The sequence below is a fragment of the Perna viridis genome, chromosome 6, assembly GCF_037379345.1.
Source record: "Perna viridis isolate PV_CMFRI_1.1 ecotype Kerala chromosome 6, ASM3737934v1, whole genome shotgun sequence".
NCBI classification, from domain to species: domain Eukaryota; kingdom Metazoa; phylum Mollusca; class Bivalvia; order Mytilida; family Mytilidae; genus Perna; species Perna viridis.
Genome location: NC_142450.1, coordinates 12405086 through 12429845, shown reverse-complemented (window position 1 = coordinate 12429845; position 24760 = coordinate 12405086). Strand labels below are relative to the sequence as shown.

At 33.4% G+C, this 24760-nt stretch overlaps 2 protein-coding genes across 7 annotated transcripts; one reads left to right on the top strand and one right to left on the bottom strand.

The window, feature by feature from the left end:
• Nucleotides 1-5291: 5291 nt before the first annotated feature.
• Nucleotides 5292-14597, bottom strand: LOC148613687 (uncharacterized). The gene is made up of 6 exons (XM_088586410.1): nucleotides 14505-14597; nucleotides 10511-10577; nucleotides 9627-9902; nucleotides 8378-8638; nucleotides 6940-7008; nucleotides 5292-5770 (listed from the first exon to the last, which is right to left on the bottom strand). The coding sequence occupies exons 2-6, from the start codon at nucleotides 10575-10577 to the stop codon at nucleotides 5292-5294; spliced, it is 1152 nt and encodes a 383-aa protein (XP_088442536.1). The 5' UTR covers nucleotides 14505-14597.
• On the top strand, nucleotides 13732-24186 carry LOC148613686 (uncharacterized). Of its 6 annotated transcripts, none has more exons than XM_088587199.1 (5): nucleotides 13746-13888; nucleotides 14927-14996; nucleotides 17141-17232; nucleotides 18869-18996; nucleotides 19663-24186. In XM_088587199.1, exons 3-5 carry the CDS (start codon nucleotides 17190-17192, stop codon nucleotides 20035-20037), a joined length of 546 nt encoding a protein of 181 aa, XP_088443325.1. In that variant the 5' UTR covers nucleotides 13746-13888; nucleotides 14927-14996; nucleotides 17141-17189; the 3' UTR covers nucleotides 20038-24186. The 6 variants fall into 6 exon arrangements, with proteins under 6 accessions (XP_088443323.1, XP_088443322.1, XP_088443327.1 ...); XM_088587198.1 differs by lacking the exon at nucleotides 18869-18996 and adding an exon at nucleotides 18717-18844 and having other exon boundaries at nucleotides 13747-13888; XM_088587197.1 differs by lacking the exon at nucleotides 14927-14996 and having other exon boundaries at nucleotides 13732-13888.
• Nucleotides 24187-24760: the final 574 nt, after the last annotated feature.

The window sequence follows — 24760 nt, the reverse complement described above, 5'->3', positions numbered from 1 at the left end:
AAAGTTTTCATATTTTGTTCATTAAAAAAAACCAGTAGAAATCATACAGCTTATTTGAATCTTACTGATTTTGCCAACGGTGATAATCGCAAATTTGACTGATCCGAGGTATGTTTACGCACGTGTTTCACTCCCTGACACATTACATCCCCGGGAATAACCAATCGAAACATTGAAATTACCGTTAGAATAAACACGCGCCAATCATATAGATTTATGTATATGTGATTAATAAGCAAGAGTAATTGGGAAATACAGAGCTGATTTGCAATGACACCAAATGAACACGTGGCGCTCGTTTGATAAATTTTGTAATGATATATATTTGCCCTAAAACATTATACTAATTGTCATGGTCTGATATGTCTATTGATCGAAATGTCCGGCATTCATAAAGAATTATTGGTTTTCGTGGTCCGAATTGTCCGGCACTGGTTAACATTATGGTTCTTAAAATTTGCGAAACGTCTTAAAGGATTTCTTTTTATTGTATTTAGTTTCGCTATATTCTGATTCATTTAGTACAGTTTAATTATGTTTTTATTACGATTTGATTCATTTTATCGAATTGTTTCGTTTCAATTCTTTCCTCCTTTATCGATTATTTTCGTTTCGTTTTGGTTCCTTTTCGTTTCCCAATTTTTATGACCCGAAAATTATGGGTAATATTGATGACGTAATTTTCGTAAACATCCGGAGCCATACTGCAAACTATAGGGTATGTAAGCCTCGTCATGTGACCCCGTGATTTCACGAGAATGGGTCCTAGTCTATTATTCAAAAGCATGTTGATTTGTCATTTACAGAGCATTGAGTGAAGTGTTAAGGACAAAACATCTTTTTTGTGTAAAGAATACCGACAAACAATGACAAATATCTATTTATACATGATAAAGGTATTAAGATAAAACATAAAATAGAAGATTTTGCAATGTTATACAGCGTTTCCAATACCCGGAAGTGAATAATAAAATGCAGATCGGTCTTCGGTTTTCAATACGTTCTACATCCGAAATTCCGGTAAAGAAAATGAAACTAGAACGAGACTTGCATACCCTATAAGGCCAACCCTATTTTGGAAAAACTAGGATCCGATTTGTGTTGAATTATCGAAACTAGCAAATATTTTCCGATACTGGTTTGGCGCTCAATCGCACACACACAAGTATACGCAAATGAAGCTGCCATTATGCTGTTTTTCAGCTCCTGGAAATGCAGGTACAAACCGGATATTGATGCTTTTTCTTGCCATAAGTATACAGAACCAAGTTGATAATACAACCATAAACGCTCCCTTCGGGAGCGTATTACAAGATGTCATAATACCAATGGAAGACAGTGTTTGATTTCGACGGGTGGTAGAGACCTGAACATTTTTGGGAAATTAGAAACTTTAAACAAGCATTTTTCTTGCGCCCGGGTAATAACTTGGGTAAAAGTAAATACATGTATAAATGGATCTCGTATAAATTTTACTTCAAGGTGCCATAGCACCAAAGGAAGACTGGATTAAGGATTTTGGTATAAATAAGGGGACAGAAACTATAAGACGCCTTTCCACCCGAAAAAGGTAGGGAATGATTAGAGGTTTAGACTGGAACCATTTAGGAATATTAGCCAAATAGTGACCAGTTTGATTTTTGCCAAATGCTCATCATGAATCAATGATCTAATAATTACCAAAATTCAAAGCTGTATAAAGTTGAATGGTGTATCAATACTAGCGTTTAACCTCTGCGGTCGTATAAAACTGCGCCATGCGAAGCATATTATTGGGTTTTTGATCCTTCAGGATCAAAATACCTTATGTCAATGGTCCATCACGGGAAATTCCCTACTATTTCTTAATACTACACAAATATAAAGTCCAAATGTAATTCCTTTTATATCATTCAATACCTCTTTTATTACCAGTAAATATGTTTCTTGCAATTAATCAGCTCAGTAATACATGCATACTATTATTTCCGCAAAAAAAAATTAAGATCTAGTCTTCATATCAATTCAAGATTTGAGGGACTCCTTTTTGACATTGAAAGATGTTAAGTAATAAATTTACATTCAGGGAATTTATTTCTTGTAGTAATGTGTCTGGAAGGATAAAATGTGTTTAATAGTTTCATTTTAACACACTTATATGCCAAATTATCCATCCTATCATTAGTATTTTACCATTTATTAACAGGAAGTGAAGAGCTGGGATTTTAACCAAGTAAAATTGGCGGGAAAGTCTAGATTTTGAACTTCTTGGATTAAAGAAATTATTTTCATAAGCTGCTGTTAGTTTTATTAAAGTATATTTGTTATGTAGGATAAATACTCTGTTAATATAGCTTTTGAATGTAAATGCACATTAACTTTTGGATAGATTTAAAATTGGGAAAAAAGGTGAAATGGACAAAATTTTGTAAATGTGTGTGAAGTTGGATCAGTAGTAAAGATTGACTTTCAGTTAATACATATTAAAAAAAAAGGGACAGTGCTAAAAAGTATTTTAAATGAATTATTATCACAATTTTATTTAACATCATAAAATCTTTGATATTTTGTTCATGCTACAATTTTCACAAGAATCAAAAACCGCCAGTGCTATCAGCACTTTGATTTTAACTTTGGTGTAAGTTGATGCTATTATTCCTTTGTATTGACATACACAGGCCCTGAGATAAAATATAAATCACCATGTCATCTCTACTACTACCTGTGGCGGAAACAGAACTTACGATGCGCTGACTAGCATAACAAGCGGCCATTCCAGCGATTTTTAGTAATCATTTGTATAATTAACTAAAATTATTCCGTTTAAGCTCCATTTTAAGGTCAGCCTCAGGTGGCTGTCATCAATTTGTCATACAATGTGTATTGTCATGGTTTTAAACCATCTCTCATATTGGAAACAAAGGTTTTTAACGTCCTTGACTACCCTGTCGGGTCTCGCATGGACGGCCCAATTTGGTGGGCTTTAAATAATTTTGCTATTTATTTAAATTGTATTTTAACACAAAAAAAAAGAGAGAAATAATAAGTTCAGAAAAAAGGGAAAAGGGTAATATACTAGTAAATTATGAATAGCTGAAATGTTAGAAATTAAATATTAAATAGTAATAGTAAAAATGAAATTTGTTAATGGACCATATAAAGGAGGGAAATGCCAAGTTGGATGGAAAAGAGTCTAGGACAACTAGTCGGACCCAGAAGGTGGAAGGCTTGTATGAATTAGTTTGCCAAATGGTGTATACGTTTTAGAGTCAAATGGGTGTGGTTTGGTGAATATCCAAAGGTGAAGTGCAAATTTAATAATTGATAATGTTAGAGTTTTGGTTACCAAAGGTGTATGCTTTTTTTAGATGCCGAAAAGTTTATGCCGAGCCAAAAGGTGTATGTAAATTTAGACTGCCTTGTCTAGCTGGGCGTAGTTCCAGGATTTTACCGTGCTAGCACACGACGTTAGTACGCAATTTTACGAGGCCGTTCCAGCTCATGCTTCTGGTGAATGGGTTGACCAATTTTTTTTAATAAGTTTGGAAACTGGATTGTTTATCATTGGTTAGATTGGTCAACTTTTAGAATTTAACAAATGTAAATGTAAATCCAAAATATACACGTGGACTTCCGAACAGCCAAAAGTTTAGCCAAAGATACAAATAAAAAATGTATTTATAAGCCAAAGTAGTAAGATAAAAGATAGTAAAATACGGAAAATAAAATAAAAAATATTTTTTAATTGGGAGTTTAGCTTTATGACTATGTATGAACCGGAGTTTTTTTCAAGAAGAACGCACGCGACATTATACTACACACGGCTGGAGCTATCGGCGCGGTAGTTATGTTTCATAAGCATATGTGTACATGATTAACAAAAGTAAAAAAATAAATAACAATAAATAATAATAGTAAAAAATAAATAATTAAAATGAGAGACTATGTGTATAAATATAATGCATTGTGGAACCCCATATCAGGTGCTTAATTTTATTTTAAGTCAATTATATATTATTTTGTTTTTTATTGAAAAATGAAAAATGATATTATTTAAGATAAATGGTACTGTACGAATATGGTGGTTATGGTTTTATTACGTTAGATATTGACCCTACATATTTATAAGTGTGTCGCACGACCACCTGAAACTGCTCGGCTGAAATCAGTGCAACTACACTTGATATACATGTATAGGGTGTGGATTATCCAACTTGAAATAAATAGAAAAAACTATATATATAGAGCTTTCAGTTATTTAAGGACATTTACCTTAATTTAAACAAAAGTATGCTATATTTTATTATGATAACCAATGACTGAAATAAATTGCGCTTATGCTGACCAGACTTGTTGCTGAACTGATATTGGTGGGTTAAGAAGGATTAGTTGCGAAAGAGTGTGGAGACCCAATTTGTGGACATTTTCTTTAAGTTCCAAACATACTTGGTGGTGTTCTAAACAATCTATAAGGACGTGCTTAATGTCCCCAGAAACTCAACATTTTTGGCATAAAGGTGCTATATCTTTAACATATTTTCCTATTTGACCTGGTAGCATGGTTGTGCCCAGTCTAAGTCAACTAATTGTTTTAACGTGATACCATTTACCACTGTAAAATGCTGGTTTTACATTAACATTAGGTTTTAGCTGTTTATGCCAAATGTGATTACGTGAATAGAATTCTTCAGTTTATATAGTAGGGGCTTCGAGCCAAGTAAATAAAATTTATAATTGTATCTGCTTTAGCAAACTTCCATTGACAATTTTATTTGTTGAATAGATTGTGGAATTTTTGTGCCAAATCATGCATGTTCCTTGTCAATCGGAACTCCTTAGCCTTTCTAGTTTCACCGAAGAAAAACCTCGGAGCCACTGGGCGGAATCTGTCTGGAATTTTGACCGATCCGATTCTAAATTTATAGTTTTACCGGTTGAAACTTTTACCATTAATTTTTTCCTATCTCCTCGCTACGCGCCAAAATTCTCGACTGGGCTGTTCTTTATTTTTTGTGATATCTCACCAAATTTTTTAGCGCTACCTGGTGAATAGAACTACTTTGAGTTGCGTATGACAACAATTTCGGCAAATTTTCATGAAGAAATTCTTTTTTTCTGCATCCGAGGTCGTTTTTAATGTAGCGGAAATGGCCGAGTTGTTCCGATTGGTTCCTTGTATCACTTTTTGCTTTTGTATTCCTTTTCGATGGTTTTATACTTGAGTTATGGACGGTATTACATTTAAAAATGTTAACAATAGGAAATATAAGAACACGTGTGAGTGCACTTAGTGTGTTTTTTTTATTATTAAATTAAATAGAACATACAATGCACGCTACCTCTTGATAATTTGTATAAGTTCCACAAGGCAGTGCGCCACATTCATGCTCCACTAAATTGACTGTAGCTGTATTTGTCTTACCAGAGCTATTGTCTATCAAATCTGGGTTTTCTTTCAGACATGCGTAACCTTTGCCTGTTCTACCAGAAGTCTCCTGTTCGCTTACAAGATAACCGGTATATTCAGTTGTCCAGCTTGATGGGCATGTGTTGTTACCAATAAGCATAGTGACTGTATTGGCCGTGATTGTTTGACACATCGAACACTGGATAATCTTTTCGTTTAAATTACTTGCAAGTACACTTCCGTCTGTTGCTAAAGTTGCGACAGATATTCCTGCTCTGTTAGCATTAGCAGATGTGTTGAAAGCGTCATAAACTGGACTAGTTGGCAGACACTGATAATTCGCTCCATTCCCCGTGCCGTCAAAACTGGATCCTGCCATGAATCCTGAAATAAAACATTAAAAGTGTGTATTACGTGACTTCAGATTGTCCAACCATGCACGGGCCATGGCCAAAAAGAAATTATTGACCAACACTAATAGGGTTTGCATCTGTTTAAAGTCTTATAGATCTGATTTGTGAATGTAAAGTTGTTTAACATTTGAAAAAAGTGTCGACAAGAAGATACATTGAAGAGCCTGTCTACAAAAGCTCGGGATAAAGCGCATTAGCTTCTGAGTGCAGAATGTCACATTCATAAGTTTTTATGCAGATTTTTTTCCCTCAACAAAACTTTCTCGAGTGGTGTTGCACTATATATATTACATATATACCACTGTTTTACTGAGATTTTTGTGTGTGACGGAAACCTTAATTCCAGAAAGGATCAGACCCGGGCAGCTCCATTGCTAGAAACGAGACATCTTTATGGCTCTCGCCAATTTAAAATGTCATACTAACGACATTATTTCTGGAGCGCCAGCGTCTATATCTATTTTTATACGACGGCATTTACAATTTGGACGTATGATGGTATCGCCTTGTCGACCTCGTCGTTGGCGTGTTAACTTTCATTTATTTTATTTACGAGAACATGGGTAAAACTTACCCGATCTTTTTGAAATTTTAAAACATCTTTCATAGGGACATGGCGGGGGTTCTTTTATTTTTTTCGAAAATAGTTGAAAATAAGGGGCTAAGAGGAGGTATTTGGTGTTGTCATTAGAATTGATAGAAAAGTGTCTTCTTAATCCGATTTTGGTGATTCAGATATCAATGCGTTTCTTAAATTTCGAAATTCTGTTTTCAAAGTTTGTTTAAATGTAAGCCTAGGCCATATCTTGAACCGTTTTTGAAGTTAAAAGGGTACGAAATTGGACCATCCCCCAAAACAAAATTCATTTTTTAATTTTTTTTGCACGATAAAGAAAATCATAAGATTCCTTGGGAAAAACCCCGCCACCATTTTTCAATCTGATTTCAGATACATCTTCCGGTTCTCAACTCGTGAGAGCCCAAAGGGACCACACCCCAAAATATCAACTTTATAAAAATAAGAGGGCCGATTTTGATTTTTTAAAATTACATTTCCTATGAGAATCCCATGCAACCTGCGTTTTTATAAAGCTGTCTTTTTAGGACTTTGGTTTTCTACTACATGTATTGTTTACTTACCAGCATAAACAAGCGCTGATGAAGAGGGGCATGTAATACCTCCCCACAATGGGTAGATTGGGCCTCTAGCTGAAAATAAAATACCAAACAGTTGGTAACTTTAATACGCAAATCAAACACGTTGCCATATTTTACGACAGAAACGTGCATTAATATTTTCCAAGCTGTATTAACGTGAAGAAGGTATACAAGGAACTCTAAAGACTCGCTATAAGTCCCTCTCTTTATATTAAAGAATATACGAAAAAAAGGTTTATTGATTGCATGTATCCCTCTGATAGCAAATCTACTAATTATCCACAGCAATTAGTAGTGGTTCTATTAGCGAGGCTAATTACATAGATTTTCTATGTCATAAATATTGTTATTTTATTTTTCAGAAATCGTTTTTTCACTGTTTAAATGTGGTTTATAATGTCTCATAGGCCGTATACTAACCGGATGTCATTTTTACTTATATTGTTTTATGTTATTTTACATGATTGTATATAGTATTATGTTTATAATCTGATGTGTGACACTTTAATAAAATAAATTATGATGATATATATCATTATAATAATAAAGAGGGACTTGTAGCAAGTCTAAGAATTCTGCTGTTCTGATAAAGCATGATACAGTTGAATCAAGGATGTTTTTAAGTAAAGACTACTGCAAAAATCCTTGGTTGAATTACGATTTCTCTCATCATATAAATTGTGTGGGTAAAATATCTAAATGATATTTTGAAAATGCGCCTTGCAAATGCAATGTATTATTTGTCTTACGCTATTGAAAAATGAATATATGAATATGATTTTGAGCCAATCAAAATTAAGTTTACGTACTATTGACTGATGAAAACATTATCAACAATAAATCATCAAGGGAATCAGTATTATTTTTGGGTAAAAACTTAACAAATGCAGTGGCAGATCCAGAGTTTTAGGTAAGGGGGAGGGGCAAAAAAATCTTGACAGGATCACCAGTGAAGATCACGAAGTGACTGTTTTTCAAGATTTAGCACACACAATTTTTCAACAATTTTTTTTTCTGAGGGGGTGGGCGCCGTGCCCCCACCCCCGAACCCGCCACGGAAATGTATATATTATTAAACACTCATATTAATATAGACAAATCCAAGCACAGAAATTTGCATAAGACCAATAGAAACTAAATCACTAATCTATGAATAATTTAAGTGTCCATCCCCTTCTCAGATCAAACCGCTTTTCAAAGCAGCAAGACCGTTTTCAATTAAATCAATACTTTTTCAAAATATATATTGTTCGTGTTATTATTTTCAAATTATGAGAAAAAAACAGACGACTGTTTAAAATCTCAATTTTGTGAGCGAATGATCCGAAAAAGGGTACCATTTAAACTTCGGAATTACACCGTTGTCTTCAACGTAAGGTATACAAAAATACCGTCAATTGCAAGATTAAAAAAAACCTACGAGTCACGCATTCGTAGATGATCTTCAGCGACTCTCGTCTTCTGGCATTACAGGTCGACGAAGGGAATGTAGCGTCGTCGGCAGTAACTGTACATGTCGGAAGATTATTACACAATCCCTCCATAATAGTTAGTGCGTTTGGGTCTGAACATGATGGACCGCTGCCAAAACCATAGATTGCCGAACTGATCAGAATGAAACCGCCTCCACTACAGCTGATAGTCTTTGTTTTTCCCTGTCTCACTGTGGGTGTGTCGACCTCTGAAATCATTTTTGTATATATGGCTATACATCGAAATCTATCTAAACCAAACCTTGAAAAATTCGACAACCTGTCTAAACCAGACACATTTTAAGTCCTTTTTTAAAGTTAGATTGAATGCATATTGAACCAGGGCGGATCCAGACACTTTGAAAAGGAGGGGTGCCCCTTTTGAACCTGGGTAAACCGAACAATGTTTAAAGTCCAAAAGAGACGGTTTATACAGGTTTCCTTGTCTCTTTCTACGTTTTATTTTATCAGTGTCGACGAAGAGCTATGATCTCAGTTGTTCACTTTTACATTAACCTGATTCCGTTTGAAAAACAATTGTTTAAATGAATTTAAAGTTAAAGTTGGGCAATTCATATCATTCTCTAAAGATAAATTATTGCTTTACCCAGACAGAAAACCGTATCGTCTGCAAAAAATGAACAACTGTTGACGGTAGAAATCCAGAATTTTAGATTGGGGGGGGGGTGCACAGTTAAAATTTTTTGAAATATTCTTTAAGAGCGGATGTAATGTAGATATCCTTTATGGTAAAATTAGCAAATTTTAGGGGGGAGGGGGCGCCCGCCCGCTAGGCCCCCGCCTGAATCCGCCCCTGGAAATTGATGGTTATGACTAAATTAATTGTCATATAGATTTCAGACGTTTATAATGGTATTTTCTATCGTTCAAATATCAAACAAAAAGATTCAAATTTTATCTCAACATCAACTAATTTCGTAAGATATATTTTAAGCTATAATGAATTCTAAAAATTAATTTATACATATGTTTCATTATAATATTTGTTTTACAATTGCTGATGCGATTTATCTTCGGGTATTTTTGATTATTTCGCAGAAAACTTTGTCTTGCATTTCAGTGGACTATTGTATCTTGCATGTATCTTATTTAGCCATATAATATACATTTATCTTAAATAATCATTTGCATTTATCTTATATAACCATATATATTTATATATGTGTTATCTCTTACCTTTTTCGCAGTTGTACGTCACAATAAGCGTCTGCTTCCTAACTGAGGGTCCACACGTCGTTCCCAAAAATAATGAATCGCTTACTATGGCCGAGCATTCAACTCTACCATCACAAAGGCCAGCGATGGTTACTTTGGCGTTTGGATCCCCACATGCAGTGGGTTTGTTTTTAGGCAGTGATCCATAATAAGCAGTGAGGACCGTTATTGTTGTGCCCTTTTTCCTACATCGTAAATCGACCCGGCCTCCTTCCCTCTTTGCCACTCGTGCTGAATCTATATGTGAGAGAAAGAAGAAAATATTTTAAAAGGGAATATTGGAAACTCAACTATTCCGAAGTGAAGTGTGTAAGGTATGAGTGGAAATACTGCAGTGCATAATTTGCCCATGAGATAAAAAGGTTAAATATATATTGTCTGGTTTCAGTTCCGGCTCTACTCGAAAAAATGGAACGAAATTAACACTCTGTACTTTTTAAAAAAAACATTTGAGGAAAGTTGCATGATTTGACGCTTTTTTTAGGAGGTTGGTGTTGTTGACCTTTTCTCCATTAAGTTAGTCATATGTTTTAGGAAGCCAGACGCTGAGTAGTCTCAATATATGAAATATTAACAAATCTTGTATAACTGAACTTCTCTAATATTTGATTCACATGTACATACAAGCGCTAAACTTCAAAATATTCTACCGCGATTGAATTCAACATTTATTTTCTTCTAAGCAGGAAAAGAATTTAGTGAAATTTATGTTACCAAACAGTATGTAGTATGCTGAAATTTCAAGTCATACTGGCTTTTATACAAGTACAAATATCCATTCAAGCTAAAAAAGTTAAAATAAGTTTTTTTTTTCTGTTTTTTTTTAATGGTAACGAAATTCTCACCCGTGTTTCCACTGAGGATTATGATTATTGCCGTCACTAAAATCACTGCTTTTGTTCTACTAGCCATCTAAAATATAAAAAAAACTTCATAAAAATGTTAATTTCAATTTGTTTATAAGCCTACTATTAATTTGGCACCTCAGACTACATTGGATAGAATCGGATAAGATTTTTATGTGACATGCACCAACGATGAATCAATTAAATTGATTCAATGTGCTGCAACGATGTTGTCAATTTGAGATTTGTGCTAACAAACCGACCAAAAATGGTATCTTCCGTGCATCTTATCTCTAATAATTGCTTGGACATGTGGCATTATGTAGTGAGTCACTGACTATATATGTTTTTATATAGTTCCAATATCATCGATATATAATTAATCTCTGAACTACTTAACATAGAAAAAAGGATGGAAAATTAATGCATAAAAGTAACGCTTACCAGTTTTCGTGGGGTTATAATAACTCGCGATCTGTTTCGTAAAATTCAAAGGTGAATCCATACTTAGTGCGCGCCCTCCCGTTTTTCGGGGTGGGGCGTCGGTGGGCTTGCATGGTTGAAATGAAAGGAAATCAAATTTTCAAAGCGCCCCCTTTTTGGTCAGTCAGAGCGCCCACCCGTTTTTTTTTTAATTCCTGTACCCGCGTCTGATACTGTCCATGCAACAAATACTTTTTCTGAACGCGGCATTTATCGGCTATCGATCTAGCGATATAACACATGTACGTTAATGATGCTGTTAATTTCGCCAGTTATAGTCTGATAAACTTCACGCGTGATCGCCATTTAAGATGACTGAATTTATTCTCTTACCTTTTCCTCCAGCACTAGATATTCTATTGACGGAGAACTCTGAATTGTTTACTGTTAATATATGTACGTTTCACGGCTGTCAATCATCAATGTGATAAGTACCTTCTATTACAACATAATTTAATAATCCGGGTCCGCGTAAATTAACTGAAACCCCCATCCTGAAAGATGACATTAACATTTTGTACAAATTTACTTGTATCAAATACGGACCCGACAAACAAGCTTTTGTCAGAACATGGTGTCAGACAAGGATTTGTGTCATGTCCTCATGTCTACTCTTGATGCCGATCTTTTAATTAGCGATAAAAAAGAAAGAAAAATACTACGGGTTATTGTTTTAAGTAGCAGCCTTTATAAAAATCAGACAGGCGGTGATTCATGCAGTGTCAAAAACCCACCAAACTCGGTTTCATTTCTTGTTCAGAAACCGTTCTAGATCACGTACATAACCAGTCTTAGTTTTTCTTTTGGGGTTTGCGCTTTTGAGATAAAATTAATATTGATTGTACATGAAATTAGCACTTTGCAAGAGTTATCGTTCTTAATTTGGTTGATTTTAGTGGGAAGTTAAAGTGTAGTTTTCTCAAAAGTACAGGTCTTTATACAGAACGGAATATTGTCACATAGTAATATAGCTTATCTCGACCAAGAAAGCATCGTCTGATCCATGGGGTTTCTCTACACCATAAATCACTTTAACATGGACCGTGTCTGAATTTTATATGGACTGGTACTTAAAAAAACTTTTATTTTCATTTTACTTTTCAGTGCTAGAAGCTATTACGACTAATGTAGATTTTAAGATCAGAGGCGCCTATCCACTTATGTTTTTTTTCATGTTATCTTACCATAAATTTTATACATCACTACTACCCCAAGGAACTTGAGATAAAGGATACTATATACACTGTGACGTCATGCAGTGACCTACACTTTGAGGTCAATGGTAAAGGAAAACTATTGACCAAACTATACGACAAACGCGATGACTTTTCATTCCGTATTGTATACTTTCCTTTCATCTGTGGCAACATCCCTTCAGCACCTGTGTGTGAAGTTTTTATATCACAATTCAAACGTTATGCCAGAGCTTGTCGCAACTTTACACAGCTAGACTATTTGTATCGCGCTAGACTACTTACAATTAAGCTTCTGGTACAGGGTTTGTTGCTACAAGATTGAAGTCATCACCACAGAAGTTTTATGGTCGTCATCATGAACTCGTGGATCGTTACGTTGTATCCATCTGCACCATGATTTTAAACTGATTTGTTCAATGTGTCATAGTTTTATTTTCATCTTTCGTCTACCCTGGGCTAGACTTTTTTATGAGTAACTCGGCGGGTTTTTCTAGAAAAGCAGAGGACGCTTACCCTACCGGTGCACCTGGTCCATGCTCCCAGTCTTTAGTGAGGTACGAGTTGCTCACGATTTACTTATGTTAATTTATTTGTTTTATTTTTGGTTATTTTATGTTCTTCGTTGTTAATTAATTGATTGTCATCGCTTAATTAATATCTGAAACAAACAGGATCGTGTTTATTCGTTAGCTGCCACTAATGATCTCCAAAGGAGAAAGAAAGGAGTTATACGTGTACCAAGATTTGGTACGAAACACCTGTGGCTCGAGTTTGAACATTTATATTTATATGAATTACATGTACGTGTAGGACTTTATCTAAAATACATTCCATGACTACTGTTTGAATTAATTATTCAACTATTTTAAAAAAGAACAAAAAAAAAAAATAATAATTTTTTTTTGCTGTTTCTACACAAACTGAGCCCCGTGCAGGTCCGGGTGTCAAATTAATAGGCCTGCAGCTGCAGCAGCGCTAAGCTTGTCGTAAAAGGCGACTAAATAGTGCTCAGAAACCTAGCCGGGGGCTAGGCGCTCTGCCCACAGAGCAACTGGGATGTGTGCCCCAGGTGGTGGAATGGGATACCCCTGGCATGTTACATGCTCGGGTTGTCAGGCTATAATACGGAAAACCTGACCGCAAAGCATAGTGGTGCACCGTGTTGGGAAAGATGCCACGTTTCTCGCACGTTAAAGAACCCTGCTGTGGTATTCGATAGGAGTAGGAACTACTGCACTCCGCCACAGGAGGCTAAATTGCCCGACCTTACCCATCCCTCCCTTTTTCTAGTGGCAATCAAAATTTGTCGACCCTACTGTCCTTGTGTCCCATCCCATTTTTCATTTCATCATCATTTCATGTTCATTTTATCATCCATTTCATGTTCATCGTCTGAATATAGATGAAATATTGCTGCTCGGACGTTAAACCCCAACAATCAATCAATCAATCAATCTACACGATCTGTGGTCTCGGGTACATTTCTATGAGCTGTTGTAGCAGTTTCAATTTGAAACATTAGTTAGATCTGTAAAATAAAAACATTCGTGGTTTCGTTTCAGTTCCTTTGTTTTCCCCCACAAATCTCCAATCAATTTGTTTGGTTTATTCCAACAATAATTAGAATGGTTTAAACACTACAAACTAAGCTTTGAGGTACTATGGTATACAAAGAACTTCTTTTATTATAATATTTCAGGTAAGGAAAACACTCGGTCAAATTCAGCGTTGTATTGATGACCTTATTTTCATATTCATAAATTAGTTTTTTGACAGATATGAGTCTGTATGAATCTTGAATATGGCATTTGATATGTCGGTTTACTGACGTTTTAGGTGTGGGTGCAAGTAATTAGGTAATAGAGACTGGATAGCTGTAAACATAAACAGAGTTCATTGCACTCTAGTGATATATATAAGATGATTTGGGTTTGTATATGTGTATGAGGGATGGAGGTATTTGTACTCAAATAACATTTAACTTTATTGATAATGGACCATACATGCTGTTTTGTCTTGACAAAGAAGGTTATGTGAACTTCTTACTACATATGAAATACTAATCCCCTTCGGGATTATGTTCGGGGCTGTTTCGGACTTGGCGGCTCTGTGGGTGGCCAAATCAGAAAACAGCCCGAAAGCTGAATCCCAGAAGGGATTAATGACGTGCATCTGTGTTAAAAGTTCAAACAATTACCTCCTAATAGCATACAATGTTTGTCACTTCCAGAAAAAGTCTTTTCCTACAGAAAGATTTTGAGCCATTCATATTTTTTGACAGATGATATACATACTGCATGTTGGACATCACTCACACTTTGTCCCTATAACTATGACACCACAGTCTGTATATTCTGTTTACACTACATGTATATCACAGGTCCCACTGTATTGCACCATTGCTAGAACTAGATCTTGGAACAATGTATATTTTTAGTATAGGAGTGTTCTTGATGATGTCAGCAGTTACCTGTGATTTGGTTTTGGTTGGCAAAAACCCATTTAATGGCATGGGGAATCAACTTAGGATATGTGGATATTTTCAAACAAATATTCAGTGAATAGGATATATATAAGTAAAATTTAAACAACAATAAAAAAATAAGGAATTATATTTAAACACCACTACAGATTTATTTTTGTAGTGTAACAGGAATTAGAATTTTAAGGGAGGGGGTGTGATGGTTTTTGCTTATTGTTGATTTATATTTATATTCTTGTTATTATTGATTCAAAGGTCACTGTTCCTATTACCGTGTTGACTTTCCAGGATTGTCAGTCGCGACCCAGGCAGCTGGGGTGGCCCGGTACGTGCCAGGACAGCTAGTTTGGTGACGTCAGAACAAACAGTACTTTTGGCTTGGACTTGAAACGGCAAACCCTCCTGTTTGTTGTGCTTGAATTAGGGACCAAGCCTTAACTTTGAAACCACTTATTTATCAATATTTCCTAAGGTCAGAAAATTTAGGGGCAAACTCAGAATTTTTTGTGGTTTTTGTCCAATCTCATTTTTTTTAATGGTCATGTTCAGAAAGTTGCTGTCAAATTGAATGAAGATGAAAATAAGATTAAAAATTTACCATGGTCCATTGAAAAGTTGTTGAAGTGTGTCCCTACAAATTGCCATTGCAAGGTTTTTGATAAAATTAATTTTAGAGAATTTTCACTTCAATACATTATTACAGTGGGAACATTTAATTTACCTCACCTATTTTGTAAGCAGTTATTGAGTGCTGCATCAGAAAAATAAGTTTAATGCAATGAAAGATTTGATGCCGTAGTAGAAATCCACTTTCCATATTCCTGTTTTTCCTTAGTCTAGAAACTGATTGACTGATGTGATACAGTGAGATCCCAGTGTACATGATCATTACATTATGATGTATTTATCTTAGTTAATCTCTGGATTCTGTTAGATTAAACACATGTAATATATATTTATGAATTTATACATAATAATAGTAATAGTTAATATCCCTCAGGCACTTCAGCCCTTTCACAACCTCTGATTTGTTTTTCATTTTACTTTGTACAATCATTTTTAAATAAAAAAACACAAGAATGTACCCATTTGACACTGATGCACTGCACTCAGTTTCATGTTATTTAGTGGTAATTGGTAATAAATGAATATTTAAAATCATGACACTATATTTTTTGTCAATGATTACTTAGCATGAGAAATTTGACATTGATCATGTTGATAAAGATTTTGGTAACTGCTTCATGAGGTATGTATGTATACATGTGCATGTGATAATTGAGATAAGGAATGGCAAAGCTAAAAATATCTATCACTCAAACCTACCTTTACATTCTGGGGATTTATAGTCTAGCATATTTGACACTTCTGGGATTTTACTCACTTGCAATATTACAGGTTCAGCTGGTTTTACATGGCATTTTTTTATAAGAGTTCATAATCTGTTGAATTTTTTTGTGTTCTGTCTTGTATTCTTTATCTTCAGTTTTATTTTTATATGATTGAATTCTGTTCTGTTATCTTCACTGTGTACAAAATGTATGTGTATATACATGTAGATTGTCTGTTTCATTTTTTCACATTTTTTACATGCACTTACATGTAGATGTTTATGTTTTTTTTATTATCCTTCTATTTTGAAGTTTCTGTAATTTTTTGTTATATCCAAAGTACTGTGATAACTTTTTAAGTCCCAGTTCATATTACAGTCTTTGAAATTGACACCAGCCTAACAACCATGACTGGTAAAATTGCTGGTGGGCTTGCAGAATTTGGCCAATTTGCCAATGATTTATATAAAAGGTCATTAAAATATTTGAGCTTGGGCTTTGTTGTCAGAAATTTACATGGCAAAGACTGATATTAAATATTTGAATTACATGCATTTGTGACTTTGTACATGTACATGTAGTTCATGTACATGGTTTACATAAATGTAGTTCATGGTAAAACTTGATATTGAACTTTTGAATCATCACCTTAAGAAAAATTGTAATTGATCTCAGTAGAAGACTTTTTATATGTGAGCACATCATTGATTCTAATGTTTTTAATAATAATCACCTCAGTGGGCTCATAATTGAGTCATGTGGGAGGTCGTTAGTTTGATTCCTAGCCAAGTCTCACAGAAGACATGGTAGTCACTGTTTCTCCACCAAGCACTTGGTATTCAGAGAATAGAATGACAACTGGTGGGCTTGGAGTCAGAATAATTATCCGAGTTGGGAAACTTGCTTCCCTGCAAGCTTTTATTGCTCAGAGCAGAAATGATGAGGCTCAGTATGTAGAACTTGTACAAATTAACAATGTAACAAATGTTTTAGTCCTGAAATCCTATGAAACATTTGCAATAACAACAAAAAAAAACCAAAACTACTTCAAATCAATCAATCTATCCATGTGTTTTACAAACTTATTGTTTTACTTAGTATTTGTTATGATAAAACTCTCATATATATATTTTAACAGAAAAACAGTTATGTCAAAGAAAATTTGTGACCCTGACCATTAAACCCAAATGAATGGAACATCCAATCATACAGCTTCTGACACAGATTCTGGTAGGTAACAATTCTATACTGAATAGAGAGAAAATTTTGAAGGTTTTGACAAACATTCACAGGGTTTGACATTAACTTTCCTCACCATGTAGCCCACAGTAATACATATTAGATAAATAAGGTAGTCCTCGAAATTATTTTGCCATCCTGTCCTTAGGAATAATAAAATTTTAAGGATTAAATTAGGTACCCCAACGAAGTACTAGTTAAAATTTCAAGGTAGTCCTCTCTCAAAATTGGTAGTCACTGGACTGTTGGACTACTGTTAGTATCAAATCCTGATTCATTGCCATTTACAAAAAAAAAATAGAGAAATAAAATATATTTTTTGTTTAGCCTTCTCGTGTGGCTAGCCATGCATACATGGCTAAGGGAGGTGTACCATAGTTATATTTAGTTGCTGTTATGAATATTACTATCATAGTTTCTTAATAGAATTGGTATTGTTTTAAACGATGCTATTCCAGGAGAGGATTCAAAGGTTATGAAATGAATAGGCGGGGCTTCTAGGCTAACATTTTTTCATTTTTGCACAAGTTTTGCACCAAATTAACACAATTTTTCAAAGGTGGTTAGGAGGGGGTTCCAACAACCAGACCTCCTTCCACCGCTGATCTGCTTCCACATTTATTCAATTTCACTTGAAAATAGCAGAGCAAGTTTCTGGCTTTGGAAAGGTGTCTTACAAGAACTGTAGGGTTATGAGATCTTGCTTTCTACATGTCCAGTGGTATATCATATGCAACTATGAATTATGTTCATATTTTCTGTACTGTTTTAAGTTAAAGTATTTGTAAGAAACGGGCAGAATGGGAAAAATCAGAAACATGCATGTTAAAAACCTACCAATCTTACAATGTAATATCACTCAAGGATACTTTCTTTATTTGAGAAGACCATTATTTGATCTCTACATCGCTGGCTTTGCTCAGAAATTTTTCAATAGAATTTTTAGAAAAATGAGGTTTTGGACAGAGTTATTTGCCCTTGAAATGTTCATCTTTTCTGATTTCCTTGATTCAGATAGTGCAAATATTCAAATTACACCATCAAAATGATGGGTTTTTTTCAGAACTTGTTTCACCCACTGCCTTATTCTTATGGGGACTGACATTTAACTTTACTAATTTTTTTTTCCTGTGGAAATTTTATGCTACCCATTCATATTGTAATATTCCGAAAATACTTATTGGTAACCGTAATGAAGTTGGAGGTTACATTTTGTAAGTACATTATAAAACCTGGTCTAACTTACAATTTCTATCAGAAATGCCAATAACAAGTCAGGACCAATGCAGTGGTTTCTGCTTTTCTGGTTTTTACTTTGATGTTTTTCTATTTCATATATGGACTTTCTCTTTGACTTTTCCTTTTGACTATTGCCTAGATTTTATCAGGTTGGTAGTTTTTTTCTTACCTTCATTTATGGGATATATATTTTATGAGTTCTGCCGTCTATTTTCTATTTCATATCTTTCTTCCAGGTTTATCTGGAGGACCATTGTTTTTAGTTGTCCTAACTGCTACTTCTGTGTGGTGTGTGTTCATCATGTGTATTGTGTGTTGCTCAGAATATCGTGGTTACCAACGACGTGGTTTGAACCGTTACTATGTAAGTCTATGTTTCTCATTTCAGGTTTGAGTGGTGGTATTATTTTCATTATTTCCTTTTTATCAGCCTCAGCATGGTTCCTGGTACTATTTTATCTCGTCTGTTGTTTTGAATTCTCCAAATATAAGGAAAGAGGCGGGAGACTGCTCACAGTAAGTTATGTTTGGAAGAACTCATGAAATGTCTGAAGCTAACTCAACTGACTTAATTACATGTACTTGCAGTATCAAGATTATGAACACTATATCAACCATTTTTAAAAAATTTCAATTTTTCAAAGATTTTCAATGAGGTACATGTACATGTAGAACCATTGTTAAATCTGTGTTTATAGCATCTTGTAATATGCTGTATCCATGTATAATTTAATTTATCCATTTTTACTGATAGAAAAGATGCTATCGTTTTTATTTCATCTTGGATACAAAATTTTCCTATCATCTCATCAATAAACAAGGTCATGAACTTAAAACCACGCCCCTTTTAACTGGACTACTTTTACCAATGAAATAATCCTGTCTGAAAAAAGGCATGTGTATTTGAATAAATAAATATCAATTAATCATATTTTTGCCAAAATGTTAAATTATAGGGAATGTAATTATCTGAATATATTATCTTGTATAAAGAACTTTGGTTTGATTTACTTATAATATAAACCACTTTACGATTCATTCTGTGTAAATCGAACCAAAGTTCTTTTTATATAATAATATATTCAGATATAAGTTACATTCCTTAAATAAAGGTAATTTTTATCTCATTGAACATCGTAAAATTATTTTGAAGTAATGCTGAAAATTAAATCAATTTTTCAGGATAGAAGTCGTTCAAGTGGAACAGAACTCAAGTCATACGGCGACAATAAAGAAGGTGTCCCAATGGGTGCATCTTCTGCACCTACAATTCAGCAGGATCTTTCAACAATACCATCAGATGAAATAACAGACTCATCAATAGACAGAAAAGATGACATTTTTAATGACCACAAAGAGAATTTTGAAACTTCAATAGATTTTCCAACACCCAAGACACGTAAAAGTATTTTACCACCAATAAATGTTGGAACCATTATAAATGTAGAGAGTAAATGTCATGGAGACACAAACTCTCCGTCAAAGGAGATGCTGCTTGATTCCTCATCACGGAAACAGAAATTATCTCATTTGCCACCAGTCATTGTTGATTCTTAAGTATAAGTCTTTGTAAGAATCTGGAACAAGCATGTCAAAAACCCACTGATCTGATAATATACTTTCAGTCAATGAAGTCAAAGTTTTCATTTGAATGTCAGGTAGAAAATTGAGGTTTTTGACTGAGCCTTGAAATGTTCAATTGCATTGCATTTCTGTGAAATTATAACTCATTATTCCAAACTGATATGGAAAATTTTTCTTTTTATTCCTTGATTATGATTTTACAAAAAGTCAAATTACACTGTAAAAGTGATAGGTTTTTCAAATAATTTTTGGCCCACAACCTGATTCTTACAGAGACTGACTTTTAAATGTGATACAGAAAATTTTGTTGATATTATACTTTTGTATTATTCTATGTCAGTGATGCTGCTAAGGTCAATGATGTATACATTGTATTTGTTTGTTTCCTGTTTTGTGACAAACTTATGTCTAAGTCTACTTACCTGTCTTTGAATCCATATTCACCAGCTTATATGTTTCCAAGGTGAGAAACAGGAAGTTGTTTTTGTTTGGCTCGACCTAGGGCTAGGAATTAACTCCGGTCTGCTGGTCCGAAACTTGTGAAATTCCTGTTGGTTCAGTAGATTTTTTCTACTGACAAGTCCGTTGGCTTGTTCAAATTTCATCGTTGATTGGATTGCAAAAGTAAAAAATGCAGAAACAACATACATTTGTACAATAAAGAGACTGAGTCAACAGTAATATTAAAATGAAGTAAAATGGAGAAAAAATATTGCAGAAATAATGTTGTGTCTATACTTGCTCCATCTGTTCAGGGTTCAACCTCTGCAGTCGTATCAAGGTTCAACCGGGACTTTTTAATAATTAGGTTGTTTTCTCGTCATGTCATTTCTCACATCCAAATCCTGCAGGACCAGAAGTTTTCTGTAGGACCAGTACATTTTTTAGTCTACTGGTCCAGCTGCCAAGTTGACATTTTAGATTAATTTCTACTCCTGGCTGGACCCAACATGAGTATATCTGAACTTTGACCTATTTCATGTGAGCATTCTCACTTCTGCATAAAATGATCAAAATTTAGGATCTATTGACCTACTGGTACATGTTTTTTTCTAAAAAAAAAAAAAAATAAAAAATAAATATAATATAATGAAAAAATAGCTTAGATACTTGATTTTTTCACTTGGATTATTTTTATTTTTTGTTATTTTGAAAAAAAATATTAAGGATTTTTAATTGTTTCAAGTTTTGGACATTTTTCTTTGATTTTGTCTCTCTTTAAACAGATATTATATTGTAAAACGAATAAAATACTAATGAAAGAAGAAAAAAAATATTGATCAGTGTGCTTGCTTTTGATATATTAGTGTTTGAGATTTTGGAGGAGTCCGTAAATCTGACAGAAATGACTGAACATGACCAGCAAACATCCTAAATTCAGAAAACAAATATTCTGACTCGAAAACATTTGGGTATAATTATTTTTACATTGTATATTATCACCAAGTTTCTGACACTACAAGTTAACAAACATGAATTTAGCTCAATGAATTGAAAACATGGTTAAATGATAAAGAGTGGGAGGTAAAAGCTGATTGGAAGTAGTGAAAGAGTGGGACGTAAAATCTGATTGGAAGTAGTGAAAGAGTGGGAGGTAAAAGCTGATTGGAAGTAGTGAAAAAAAGCATATTGTGATTTTTTAATGGTTGACTGGACCCAGTTTCGTAAAAAAAAAATCTTACATTGCAGAGATTTTGTTACATTAACCAATAAATTATACCTGATAACCACCAGAAATAACCATCAAAGTTAAATTTGCCATCTTAAGATATTGATAGGTAAAACTTAGTTGAAATGCACTACAGAAAAATGGCGGAAAAATTTTCCCACACTTTTCCCTATATAAGCAATAAAAAATATCTGATGCATCACAGATCCTTCAGGATAAACTTAAATAGCTTTTTGGTTGATTCTATTTGTACTGAATATATTTGAGGCAAAAATTACTTAAATTGGGGAAAATAATGTGCCACCCATTGCCCGATTCTTACATAGAATGGTACTTAAATTACACGTACATGTCATTTTTGGTTGGTGTGGAACAGGTTGAATACAATTGTTAAGGTTTCTTTAATGAGTATATGCTTAAGGATTGAATTAGTGAATACATATGCCAATTAAAAAATGGTCAAAAATTCCATATCATGAATTTTATTTTTGCTATTTCATTTTTTTTTCAAAAAGGTCTTTGCTGATATTTTATTTTTAAGATATGATACATGATTTTCTTTTTTAATACATAAATCATTTGCTTTGATCAAAACTACTGTTATTAAGTAGTCTCATGGAACAATCATCGTGTTAGTAGCATTACAATGACGTACACCATGTATTTTGTATTTCATATGGAGCAACCATTTGATTTTATAAGGTGTGACCAGAATCAAATTTTGATATTAAATGACTGCACTAGGTGTTTGGGATGTTTGTTAAAAGCTTTTACGAATAATTGAGAAGGAAAAATGAGGACCAAATTTACAGTTACAGTGATGAAATACCAAAAAAAAATACTACCCTTAAAATCAAATGGTTGCTTTCTTAAGCATCTCTCTGGCTGGCCAGAGAAATTATAGTGAAATCATTCCTTGTTTTGCTCTTTTTTAATATCATAAAACAGTATATAAAGGTAAATGTCAGTATTAATTTTTTAACAGTATGACTCGTATGGATTTTGCTGTTTATACTAGTTCATGATGGAAAAGTTATTAGAAAAGTAGTAAAATATTTCAGTGTTAGTTAGATTGTATTAGCCACCTTCCAATAAAAAAGTTTTACCTTTTATTAATAATCTATTGAAAAAATGATAAAGGTTTCATACCATTTCGAATTGCTGTGCTACCTACAGATTTCATAGGAAAAACTGGTTTGCCTACTAAATTCCAAGTTATAATCTGAAATATTTCTTTAACTTGATATTAGAATTTCAGAATAAACTTACATGTAAGGGCAGAAATGTTTTGAACAAATACAAATTGATCCCATTCAAGTGATGACATTTTTTACTTTCAAAACAAAATGTGATAATTAAACTAGGCCATAAAAAATCTTTCATTTGTGTGCTAACTTCCACCATGGAAAGTTAATTGAAAAAACGAAATCCAGTTGTGACACAGCATAATAATTTGTGATATATTTTTGTCATTGTTAATAGTTTTAGAATGTTGTACACGTTAAATCTGAATGTAAACAATTACTGTTAAATTTATCTTCTTTTCTGTGTTGACTCATATTTTTCTCCTCAAATATTTTATAGTATGTTTTTTTTCTGGTATGTAGTTTTGAATAGGTACTGTTATAACTAAAAAAATCAGCCTGATTAATTCTATGTACATTTTTTTTATACACTTGATTTTTTATGTTTTTCAAAGATATAAATTGGTAAACAAACAATCAAATGCTTAATTAAATAATATAACATTCTGTAAAAAATATTATTTTAAAAAATGACAATTTCATAAAAATTTCTTATTATTTTTTTAAAAGTTAATTTTTAATAGAAAGTAAAATTGTGCAATTCCATTATTTTTTGCACTTATTATATTAATAGTATCATATTTAGTTTTATGCACTTAAGATAAGAAATTCAAAGCCAATGAACAATGTGCATTTATTACTAGTGCTGTCAGCATTCGGGAAATCCGTAATATTTAAGTAATAGTCTTTGTAAGAATCATGCAAAATCTGAAAAATGTGATACACCCCAAAAAAGGCTCCATATTTTTATTTTTGTAATTAGTTGTTTTATGGGTCTATATTTTGAAATGTGTAATTATTCATTCAAATTTGCCTGCTCTTAGGAGATAATCAATATTGAAAATTCAATAGATTGTATTGTATTTGAGTGTTTTTTACTGAGTTACCTTCCTTAATTTTGAAATGTACAGTGCATTCTATATAATTTTTATCTCCTAAGAACATGGGTTATATGAAGAACTGAATGTAAATTGGCTGTTCAAACAAAATATCAAAAATAAAAATATGTAGACTTTTTACCCATGATTCACATTTTGCATGATTCTTAGTTGGAGTACTACTTAATGACCAATAAACTTTTTCTTTGTTTTATTATATTTGTTATTTCAATAGCACAGAATTTGCATTCGTATTAAAAGTAAAAATGTCTTTGGTCATTTGTCCTCAATATCTTACTGCCAGAGGCATAGTAACATAGATCAATAAGTAATGGTCTTTTCATATTGCCCTTGTCATTAGCCCTCAACTGGTATTGTCCATCAGAACATTGGAAATATTAACAAAAGCCACATATTAAGCCATAATTACCGGGTATGTCTGTAGTTACCCTAACAGTGCTCCTGACGTGGACTGTTAGTTACGGTCGAGTAGAAGTTGAATTTTATGTTTTTATTTATGCAAACGAATTTTGGAAAGAGGTATATAAGAATCATCCTGTTTTTCTTTCCTCAGTTTATCTGTCTACATTTCGTGAATGTACAAATTCTTCGATTAATGAAATTTCATGGGAATTTTAAGCATTGTATGTAGAAGGAAGATAATTATCTTATGCCTGCAAAATGCAATCCAACCTAACGATTTACATTTTAAACCTTTATACTCTTTAGTTTTATTTTGAAGAAGTGTCATCGTTCTGTTGCCGTGTATTTATTTTTTTTAATTTTTTAATTTTTTTTGTTACTTTTTGTTTTGGCTTTAAGTGCTTACTTAAATGTGTGGTTAG